We start from the raw sequence: 12,202 nt of genomic DNA on the forward strand, positions 1-12,202 counted from the left end.
GAAGAAAGGAATGGATAATTCTTCATTGACTAGAATTATTCCTTTAGAATATGGGAGGGCAAAAACATAAGCAAAGGTTAAGTGCTGAATGTATCCACTCCACCAATACACATTTGTGGTTTAGAAAGCATACTTCATTGAATAATTTAAAATATGCTTGTACCATCTGTTCCTTTGAGTATTAACATAGTCTGAGATAGCCAAATAAACATGTTAAATAAATTCTAGATACAGGACTCTGCTGCTCATAATAGCAATGACATTGGTAATTCAGATGACCTAGCCTTTTCTTTCTCCACGTAATTACACCATTGATTTTCCGGTATTTGAAAGGAGAACAATAGAGAGTATGCATTTCCTAAATGGAACATGCAGCTCAGGAATTCTTTTATTTCTTTTAAAGAAATAAAAAGTAAATGCACACATATGCTGTCAGTGAAAGTAACGTTACATATGTCTTTGGAATAAAATGTGCTGCCTTTTCTTTGTGTCAGATGTTAGGAGAAATGATCAAATTTGTCATTTATATCCTAAAGGCCATGTGATCAATTTCAGTTTAGGGATTCTGTTTTTGGCCCAGAATGATACAGCACAGGCATGTCTATGTAAACGGAATGAGGTTACCTCAGGGGGAGTATTGATTTTCCCTGAGCTCTTACAACACTTCGTGTCAGAACCACAAACTACATACTGTTTCATATTCACTGAAAATTTATTCGTGTTTTGAAGCCTTTTTTTCTCTCCAAAAATAGTATATACTTTGTGATTATAGTAGAATCCATTTGATTCTCTTCTGTGCCTCTCCAAATGGGGTTTTGCAAGGGCAAAATGATGATCAGGTGATTGATTTTCAATGGTGTAAAATAGTGAGGAAATATTTTTTTTAAATGCCTCTTCTGATAGCACATGTTCAAGATGCTATGGGCCAATGATTACACATGTGTAATCCATGTGCATAGTTTGATTTTCCTACATCTGAGCTATTCCTATGTGAAACTTTATGGCAAGCAGGTGCACAGGGGCCAGCCCTTGAGTATGTCTAGCAGGTTTCCTCAATAAACTTCCCTTGCACACCAGCCCCCTAATGTAAGGTTATCTTAGGTTGCTGCATGTATCTTCCTCTATTTCTTTTAAAAATAACAGGTTTTTATTTTCTTTCCTAAGAGAGGATAGAAGGTAGTAGACATCATTATTCTCGTAAAGTCTCTAAAACAGGTCATTAAATCAATCCTGTCTTCTAGACAAAAGGCACCATTTATTTAAACATTGGTCCCAGGACATTACGTTTGCCTTTGAATAATGTCAGTCACTCTTCCCACTGAATATTGGGTCTTGTTTGCCTAATGAGGCTGATAGGAATAGATTCAGAGACTTGGCTGATACCAAGTCTCCTTCCTTAATAGCAAAGCTGCTAACTTGCTGATTCGTCATCAACTTATCTAATCATATACATTTGATATTGGATAATTATACATATATTTGGGGGGAGGGGAGCACTTGTGGATTAAATCTAAAGCCTGGGGCATACTAAGCAAGCATTCTACCACTGAGATATATATGTATCTAGCCTTAAAAAACATATGTATACATATATAAAAAACATGAATATATAAAAAATATATACACACACACACACACACACACACACACACACATGCACATATATATCCTAGTCAATTCCAGTACTCAGGAAGTGAGATACATATATATATGTATCTCACTTCCTGAGTACTGGAATTGACTAGGATATATATGTGCATGTGTGTGTGTGTGTGTGTGTGTGTGTGTGTGTGTGTGTGTATGGAATTTTATTTTGGGACTCAGTCTGGTTAAGTTTCCCTGGCTTACCAAAATCTACTCAATAGCCCAGGTAGGTCTTGAACTTGCCATCTTTTTCCCTCAGCCTTTTAAGTTCCTATGATTACAGACCTGTGCACCAGGCCTGGCTACAAACCACATTTTCATTCTATAATTTGATTTTGCTATTTGATGTCTCCACTAGTTATACTGCCATCTTAGTCTCAGACAAACTGATTTTTCATACTATAAAATCAAATTTCACATCTGAATTTTCTCCCAAATTCTATCATTTCTATTTTCTCTCACAAAGCTTTCAGTCACATTAATGAAAAACATATAATCCCAAAGCCCTTTGTTACTGGCATCTCCTAATATACAAAACTCACACATTATTTCACTTGTCTGATAAATTAGGAAACACTGTAGAAGTCAGATGTTTTTATTTGTGTAAGGTATTTTAAAGTCTCTTGTAGTTTGTGGATAATGGGATAGGGCTGAACAATATACAGAAAGAATACTGAGTAAATGAAATATTTGTCTGGATAGTTGGTCAATCATTCATCCAATCGGGCAAACACAGCAACATGAACTTGAAAGGGACAGTGAATATACAACAATGGAAAGTCAGAATCAACAGCCAACGGATGCTAATAAAGGTAACCAAGATTTCAAGTTTACACTTAATCTGAATTAAGAATATGTTGAAGATACTGCAATAAGACGCATTCATCAATGTGAACAGAAAATGGAAGCTGATTCTTTCTCCTCCTGCCCTGTAAGAGTCATATCTCACATAGGATATTGGATTAAGTTCAAACAGCATGCTTTAGGAGAAACCAACAACAGGAGTCTTTCCAAAAGCACATTAATGAAACCTATGGAAATCATGCCACATTAGCAGCATTGAAAAGTGTTGAGGCATGGGCTGGGGAAGCAGTTCAGTTGGTGGAGCACTCCGATAGTGTGACTGAAAGCCCTAGGTTTGATTCCTTCTGCTGTTCTGTATACACTAGGTGTGATGATGTGCACCTCTAATCCCAGTACTCAGGAAGTGGAGACAGGAAGAGCAGCATTTCATGATTGTCCTTGGCTACTTAGCAAGTGAGTTCAACACTGGCCTGGGTCTATAAAAGGCCCTGTCCTTAAAAAAAAAATGTTCAGCAGCAATATAGAGTTCAAATATAGTATTAGTATATTAAGGAAATAAATATTTTTTTTAAATAGTTGAGACTATGAGGTCCACAAAAGCCAGAGAATGGAGCTCTCTTTAGATAATCACAGGGCTCTAAGGTCTAGGATTTAGTAGTAGTACAGTGATAATGAAAGTCAGTTTGGTACACATGATTTTTGATGGAGTTCCATGCAGCAAGTTGTTCATGTGTCAAGGACAGATGCTTGTCTTCCTCTGTAGAGCCTTTTCATCTTAGGGGAAGGCAACACTTTCAACAGACCTTTTAACTTAGAGTGAAAAATTCTTAGCATAGCATTTGATGACTCCAAGTAAATACTCGATAGACATTTTAGCTATAATTGTTATTGGTAGAAACTAGTCCATGAATTTATAACCTATGCTTTCTCTGAGAGGAATAAGAATTTTTTTTTTTTTAATTTTAAAGCTGTTTAAAAGTTTAGTACCAATCTCTTTTCTTCGATAAGGAAGGTAGCTAAGAACAGCTTATACTACTTAAAACTGATTTACTCTTCATTTAGATTTTCTATAATTGCCTTTATGTTCTCTCCTACCTGATTTTTAATCAAATTTATAGGAAAACTATCTAAGCATCTGCTAAATCACAGATACTTATATCAAATTATCTAACGACTGACACAGAAATAGTACATTAACTAAGGAATGAATCATGCCAGAAAAAAAATGGCTCTCTTCTATTAAGAGGGATGTAAAATCTTCATAGTGGGTAATTTCCAGGTCATTGAAAATATTTCACTTAAGGTGACAGATTTACCATTTGGGGATCACACCTAACAAGTTGAAAGCATCCATGTGTTCACTCACTTATCCATCTGGTAAGTACTGTCCTGAGCAGTGCTCAGTCCTACACCTGTTTTCTCCCCTTTGTAACCTCTTTACCCATATTTGAGTGAGTCACCATAGGAAATCTCATCTGTAAGTCATTCTTCCTCATCCCCCAGTCCTTGGGTCATGGCGGTGAGGGAAGCAGTCTCCATGCTTGTCTTCATCACTGAGATCCTGTGACCATTCCTTGCTTCATTTTCTATATATCTGTTATCGCCTCTCATGCACCTACTAACATGTACCTGTCCCATGTCTTTTAGATCAGTCCCATAAAAGCAGGACTGTCTGTCTGTCTGTTTGCTACTGAAGGCCCACCACTAACTTTACAAATATTTGTTTCATGGAATCAAATACTAGAAGGACATAATTTCTCCCCCGTGGCTATCTAAGCCTTTTGTGACAGTACAGGGTTGTAAACAAAATTCATTTTTCTATGAAACCAACATCCTCATTCATGACCTCTCTTTCTATTACAAATATCTCATGAACTATATTGAGTGAACTCAAGCATCTAAAAAATATTTGACAAGAGCAATATCCCCTGCTATGTGGATTTTAATGCAAGGAAATAATTTTTGTATAATATAAATTTAGAGGACATCTAAGTCAGTATTTGACTGTATACTGTCTATGAAAATTCCTCCTCCACATGTGTTTGTTTGGACTTGTTCAATCTCACTTAGTTTATCATTAATTTTCCTGTTGTCTATTACTTTGTCTTCGGTCCTCAGTACTGGGAGTAGGAATGATGGATAAAACTTAGCCTTTGCTTCTGAACTGGTCATCCAAGTAGCTAATTCAGCCTTGTAGTGTGTACTTCCAAAGACAGGTGATAACCAGGTAATTAAAAATCCACACAGTGATGCTCCTGAGAGTGAAAGGAGACACTGTTGAATAGTTTCCAGCACAACAGCCATATACTAGTCAGGCAACCTGGAAGGAAGCTTCCTTCCTTTAAAGTCAGTGATGATAAACTATGTCTTTTGCAACAAATTCCATTGAGCACCAATATCATGCAGAGAAATGTGCTCCATAACACTATGTGCGGAGCAATTATTGAGAATTGTGGCATATTTAGAGACAAATAAGGTGTGGATCTGCCCACCTGGTATAATCCATTCCAGATAAAAGATGATTAAAATTATAAAATAAGGGAGTAAATGATACAGTAGGCTCAATGTGAGCTTAAAAGTAAAATTAATCTTCAAATAGATTCATTGTGCTGCACCAATTTTTATTCTTATCTCAAAACTCTATCAATTCAAATAATTTCTCTTTGGAATCATTCAGTTAGATATGAAATGAGCTATTTATGTGCATATATATATATATATATTTCCTAGCTAGACATCCGGTCATCTATTGGTATGTACACAAAATACATGCTGAACTAATGCTGATGGACTAACTGCAGTAGAACAAATTGAGGGATTTTAAAAGATCATCTGGCAACCAAATATAGAGCCATGTTGGCCAAAACACCCCCTCTTTGCTCAAGCAGCTCGTCGACAGAGAATGAACTTAAAGGTTGATGATTTCCCATCTTGTGATTTTTATGAAACAAGACATTTGGTTATTTGGAGACAAACTTAAAGAATTTCAGTTCTTTTCACCAGCTCCTAGTATAGGAAATTCTTTTGCAAGTGAACATTGGCAACATTTCCCATCTTGGCGAATGCTGTGCTTTTTATGTATGAAAGTGTGGGCAGTAGCGTAGGACATCTGTCAAAGGAGTCGTGTTCTCGAGGCCTGTTGTGTATATTAAGCCCATTTGTTTCCATTTCCATACATTCTAAAGCAAAATGTCACTCGATTTAACATTCAAATAGCTGGTAGCCAACTGGGAGATCTGGATTATATGGGCCTATTTGAAACTTTAATGAATGAGCATCAGTCTCTTCAGCCGATTGTGTTATTTCAGCCTAAACTTTGGATGTGTAGTAGTTTGTTGAGATAAGACTACTAGTATTTATGGTTTTTTTATGAGAGAATAAAAGACAACGTATTTTCTTGTCCCAGTCAAAGATAATTGTCACAGGACTTCTTTACTGTCCCGGTGTTCAACAGATCCACAAACAGAATATTTTAACTGCTTGCTTCATGAACTTCTTCTTCAAAGCTTTTAGGACTTTGTACAAACTGTCTTCTACCAACTTCAGTAGGCTTAATAAACTTATCTTTATTGCATCATTTCTTGGCTGGGCTTTTGAGGAACTGGAATTATTAAAATGATTTAAAAGAATTTTTTTTCAAGATGAACTTCGTTAGGTTGAGAACAAAATGTAGAGATGATGAGAAGCCCTGGGTGACTCATCTAAAATGACCATCTTAGGAAAATGAAGTCATTGATTTAACTAGTTATCCTTCTTATGATATTTCATTAGGCTTATAGACTTGCTGACTTATAGGCCTTTACATTCTTTAATTCTAATTTTTCCCAGTAGAAAATAAGATAACTTACATCCTTTTTTTTTTTTTTTTTTTTTTTGGAAACACTAACTTTCACGGCTGTTAAATCTTCATCTAGACTCATAATATTTCTGCCTGAGTGAGCCACTATGTACATATACGAAGTATGACTGCAGTATTTATGAAGTAGACTACCAGAAAATCCTAATGCATGACCATAAGTAGCTGATCATTCCTAGAAGATTCACTAACTAACAAATTGTAAATAAGATAATGCAGTTCAAAAACACAGAACAGGATACCATGCTTATAAAAATAACAATAACTAGTCTAGTCATTTTTATTTATTGAACTGAAGCTTTCAGTTACAAGACAATCAGATGACTCTTACTTCTAGTTAAAATCCATATTCACCCCTAGGTCCCTAAGAAGACATTGCTTTTGTATTCCAGTGGATTCTTGTTAACAATAGAGTCCTGTTTGCTCACAAATGATAAGTGCTGGACCTATGCTACTTTCAATGTGTTTCAATAGTTAACATTTTTAACTTGGTGGAGTAACTGAGAAGCAAATTAAGGGATGAGTTAAGCAAATTTTTGGAACATAGACACTTTTTAAGTTTGGTTTGCCGTATCTGACCAATCAGGCAGAACTTCTGTTCCCAAGAAACCTTACTGCCATGAAGAAGAAAGTACAGGGTTTACACAGGCAACACATCTGATCTCTGTAGTCAGATGAACCAATTCCTAACTCTGGCTCTATCAACCCACATTCATTGTGACTCAAGGTATGTATCTAAATACATTATGAAAAATAAACATGACAATAGTGCCCAAACTCATATGTTATAAGAATTACATGGCTTAATTTCTTATAATAACAGCATCTAGAATCCAGGAAGAATCTGATCAGTGTCAACTGTCAGCTATCTACCATTAGTATTGTTATTGCTAATGTTATTTACATCTGTAACAAAAGACCTATTACCAGTGGTCAGATGATCTGCTAAATGGTGGTGGTGCTAGAAAATATAAAGAGATATGTATGGAGGGAGAGAGAATATGGAGATAATGAGTCAATAGGAGTTAAATTATAAATGCTAAGGGAGAGAACGGGAAGACCAGCAAGTGAAATTTTCTCAGCACTTCATATGGACTCAGGATAAAGATGTGTGTGGGGGGGGGTTCAGCTCACATCAGAAGCCTCTACTTGGTTGCCTTGTCCAGGAAATGTGGAGGCCAGGACCAAGAACAGCCCAGGAAGTTGAAGGATAATTTGAGTTTACAGCTCCTTCTTAGTGGGCAGGATCTGGGGAGTCCTTCCAAGTTACTGCCCAGGGGAAATTCTTCAACTGGTTGTTGTGCCCTGTTGTACTCATGAACAGACGATTTCCTGTTATCCTAAAGAATTTCCTCTAGCTTTTCCAATTGTCAAACTCATGCCAGGCTAAAGGCCAAAAAAATCTTCTTTAGTAATACTATGGTAGTTATTAAGAAGGGAAATCCTGAGGCCTGAACTTGCTATTTGTTGGCAATTGTGTTAGTTTCCATGCTGGGCATTTCCAGCATCACAGAGCTTAATATACCAAAGGCAATTGATGTTCCAGGTACCCCTGTGTGATTTCCCCCTTTGTCTGGGTGTTCTCAAGAGTTCATGCTAATGGTGTGCTGAATGGGATTTGTGTAGGGCTCAATGCCTGGCTGTTCTGGAAATCACAGTAAGCAAAACCATACAAACATAGACAGGTGAGCCTTGTTGGTGAGAGTTGAATTTTGGTTTTGACATGAGCCTGCTCAGATTACGGTTTTCGTCTTTAGATGAAACTAAATTCTCCAGGGTGTTTTCAGTTTTTCAAAGGTCAAGTGTCTAACTACCTCTGTCCATTCCCATAGACAGGGAGTTATCAAAAACAAGAGCAATGTATTCTCCCCTCCAGGCCACTACCTGCCTACCAGCCGTAGTTTTTACAGACTGAATTCTTGGCAGGTTGATCTTAACAGTAATCCTTTCTCATCCTAGTTTAAGTACAAGTAATCCCCAGAAGTCCATGTCTGGCTTTTAGTAAACCATTGCCCAGGTACAAGCAAAACTGTCCCTGTTAAGAATTTTACACATTCTCTTCCATGGAGTTTCGTATCTTACTCTTTAGTTCTTGATTCATATTCCTTAGGGGGGATTTTCATGTGAAATTTGTTCTCTGCTACTATGCAACACTCCCAAATTAATCTTGTTTTCTCGTGCTTTTGTTCTTAGGATTCTGAAATGGAAGTGTAGGCAAAAAGAGCCTCTGAAACTGAAGAACTGTAAACTGTAGAGTCATATGTCTCAACATTGTGCACCATTAGGCACGACCTCCATATTATACAATTAGTGATGCTGCCTTAGTTTTGCAAGGTTATTCTGATTAAGAAAATATGTTGAAGATTGAAAACATGAAAATATAGTGGGAACTCCCGCTATATTTAATCTCTTCCCAATTACACAAATTAAACAAAGATTATTAGAACTATGCTCTGCTTGGGGAAGTCTCTTATTTGATGAGACTCTAGACTTCTGCCTTTACAAACTTGTACAAAGCCTTAATAATTTATGCCTTAGGCTTTCAGTTCAGGTAGCCTGTTCTTACCTTTGTAAACACTTTACTAAGGGTTGGTTTGACTTTAGCAAGGAGTTGTATGAAGTTACTATACATTAGGGAAATTAATTTCCTCATTTTTATGTCATGTGTATTTTGTCACATTTATATGTGTACATTCTGTGTATATGTGAGTGTTCACATTGATCTATGTGCTCCTATATGTGGAGGCAAGAGGTCAGCCTCAGCTCTCCTTCTTCAGGAGCCATCAATCTTATTTTTAGAGACATAATTTCTTACTGGAATTGAGACTCATCGATTAGGATAGGCTAACTGGCCGACAAGGTCCAAGGATTTGCCTTTTCTTCCCTGACTTTGGGATCCCAAGTACCTGCCACCGTACCTGGTTTTATATGTGAGTGTGAGTAATAAAACTCAGGTCCTCATGCTTGCCTAGCACTTTATCAACGTATCTATCTCCCAAGAAATATAAAGAAAGAAAGAGACTTGGATAGCAGTAAACAGCGTTTGGTGGAATATGGGAAAATTGACATCTGCTTCCATGACTTATGGAGTGTGAACTACTATAAGCCATTTAAAAATACATGAGCTTTATAATCTAGCAACCCATTTTCAGAAATGAAAGATCCTATCAGCATACGTGTGTGTATGTGTGTGTGTGTGTGTGTGTGTGTGTGTGTGTCTTATTCATAGAAGCCAAAATTATAGGTTCATTAAAAGGACTAGTTGAGCCAGGCATGGTGGCATATGCCTTTAATCCCAGCACTCAGGAGGCAGAGGCAGGTAGATCCCTATGAGTTCAAGGCCAGCCTGCTTTACATAGTGTGTTCCAGACCAACTGAACCGACAGGGAGAAAAAGAAAAGGACTAGTTGAAGAAATGTTGGTCAGCCATGTTGTGAGCCCTCATGTAACCATTAAAAAACACTCACTAAATCTTCATATATTGACTATAAAATTGTCCATGATATTCTTTTAGGCACAAAATTATTTACAGATTATGTGTAGCATGATCCAAGTTTACTTAAAGGAATGACTATAATATATTGATATGTTTGTGTGCTAAGTTTATATGCCCATTTATACATATATATGCATATATATGTTAGGATAAACTTTTTAAATGTCATTAATGTAAAAAAAAAAGGAAGATTTTTATGTAACCCTGTATAATCTGATATGTTACAATGAGTTTGGTCAGGCATGATGATACCTGCTTATAATCCCTGAAACTTGAGAGGATGAGGCAAAAGAATATTCAGAGTCTAGAAGTTCAGGGTTACCTGGGCAGCGACAGGAGATACATCACTTAAAAAAATCTACACTGGGTCAGGTATTGTAGCACACACCTTTAATCTTAACGCTTGGAAGGCGGAGGCAGGGGAATCTGAAATTGAGGCCAACCTGGTCTATATAGTGAGTTCCAACCCCTGGGGCAACAGGGAGATCTTGTCTAAATAAATAAATAAATAAATAAATAAATAAATAAATAAATAAATCTAAAATTCCTATTTTATCATTTTATAATTCAGAATAGATTTTTTTTAAAGTGGATAAAAATATTTATTTTCAAATGGAAAATATCTACATTTAAAATTAAAATTTCTGAACTTAAATGATACCTACTGTTTAAAAGCAGTGTCTGAATTTGGCCACCACATTAAAAATTATATAACTTTCTTTAAATATGCTTTGTTTGCCCTGGTTCCTAGACTCTTAAATAAATTATTTATGTAGGGCCACCAGGATGCCTCACAGATTAAAATGCTTTCCTTGAAAACATGACAACCTGAGTTCAGTCTGCAGATCTCACTATGAAAGGAGAGAACCAAATCCCAACACTTTTCTGACCTCCACTTGCATACCATAGCACATTCATTCACACACACACACACACACACACACACACAATAATAATAATAATAATAATAATGGCAAATTCTTTAAAAATTAAAATTAGAAAATTTGTTTGTGCCTATTCAAATCCTTGCTACATAGCTGAGGCTAGCCTCAAACTCACAATCCTGCCTCAGCCTCTGGAGAAATGGGAGAGCAAATAGGTGCCACCACACTCAGCAAGAAATCATTTTACAACTAAAATACCCAGTACTCTACACCTGCTGTCTTGAGCTACACACAAGGACCTGAGGGGTTCTATTGCTATGACCAGAGAAGATGGAGAGAAGGCTCTTAAAAACTGTGGGCTAATTAAAGTTGTAACTTTTCTCTGAGACTCCAATGTCTTGGATAGAAATGTTTGTAATGTTTAATTTTTCCAACTTGTCTTTCATAGCTTTGAATTAGTAAGGATATTATTATTAATTTTTCAGTAGTTCTTCATCCAAAGAGCAGATAGAGGCAACATTTCTGATGCTTTCTAATGAGGGGAAAAAGAATCAGTATCAGTCAGAGTATTGTCACACAAGGACCTTTGCTTCCAATTTTTATGACCCCAGGAGGCTGAGTTCACTTCCATCGTGTACAGTCATTTATTTAGGAGAGCCCATAGTTTTGTGACCAACCACAATTATTTTTATGAATCCATCCCATTTCCTAAGTTCTGACAATCAGTTTAGAAAGATTCAGCAAATAATTGATTACAAATTGATTACCTTTGTATCACATGCCTGCTTGGAGAATAGGCAAATAGCTGGTTATTCAATCACTATTGCATTAGGTTCCCGTCCTTTTAGATATTAGCTGAAACTGCCTTAAACCTCGCAGCCTCCTCAGAGGTTGGGTCTGTGTGAAAACAGACTTTTGTGAAGCTACAGATTTCCCCCTTCATCTGCTCAGCCAATAAGTGGCCAGAGCACAACTCCAATTAGAAATGAGCAACAAGTTTCCGTATCTATGAACAGAAACAAGGTAGATAGAGCATGTAGCCTCGGAGAGACACACATTTGCTTTTGGAGAAAAGCAGCATTCACTCGGCAATCAGTGCAGCATATGGCTGAAATCCATTATCTGACACACTCTTTCCAGCCTTCCCAGGAATGCTGGGCTGACTGCTAGGATTTGCTTTTACTTCCTGACTTTGGATACAATGAGCCTGCCAACCAGCTGTGATCACCTAACTCTGGGGAAGGTGGCTAGATTCCGAAGCGCTTATGTTCATGGATCGCCTTACGCAATCAACAAGCCAATTGATATTAAGCCACAAAGGAGACGGTAAATAACTTTCCTTTCCTCTAGTTGTTTTGTCAGTGAAAATGTGTTTGTTACCCTTTGGTTACTGCTTCGGAGATCGGCTGAACTGGGAGGGGTTAGGGCGAGGGGTTAGTTGTTAAATTCAGCATTTCTAGGGTAGTTGGGAAAAAATTAACCTGAAAGGGAAGCTGACAAATATTATTAGTTTAGCTG

At 37.0% G+C, this 12,202-nt stretch overlaps 1 protein-coding gene across 1 annotated transcript in view; it reads left to right on the forward strand.

Annotated features, from left to right (window-relative positions):
* Positions 1–11,751: 11,751 nt before the first annotated feature.
* Positions 11,752–12,202, forward strand: part of Pde4d (phosphodiesterase 4D) — a gene marked incomplete in the record, with an annotated part of 449,936 nt that continues 449,485 nt past the window's right edge. The window contains 1 exon segment of the mRNA XM_029563417.1: positions 11,752–12,010. Within this exon segment, the coding sequence (XP_029419277.1) occupies positions 11,886–12,010 (125 nt within the window).

The sequence above is a fragment of the Nannospalax galili genome, unplaced genomic scaffold (assembly GCF_000622305.1).
Source record: "Nannospalax galili isolate Female #2095 unplaced genomic scaffold, S.galili_v1.0 scaffold1016, whole genome shotgun sequence".
Classification (NCBI taxonomy): Eukaryota; Metazoa; Chordata; class Mammalia; order Rodentia; family Spalacidae; genus Nannospalax; species Nannospalax galili.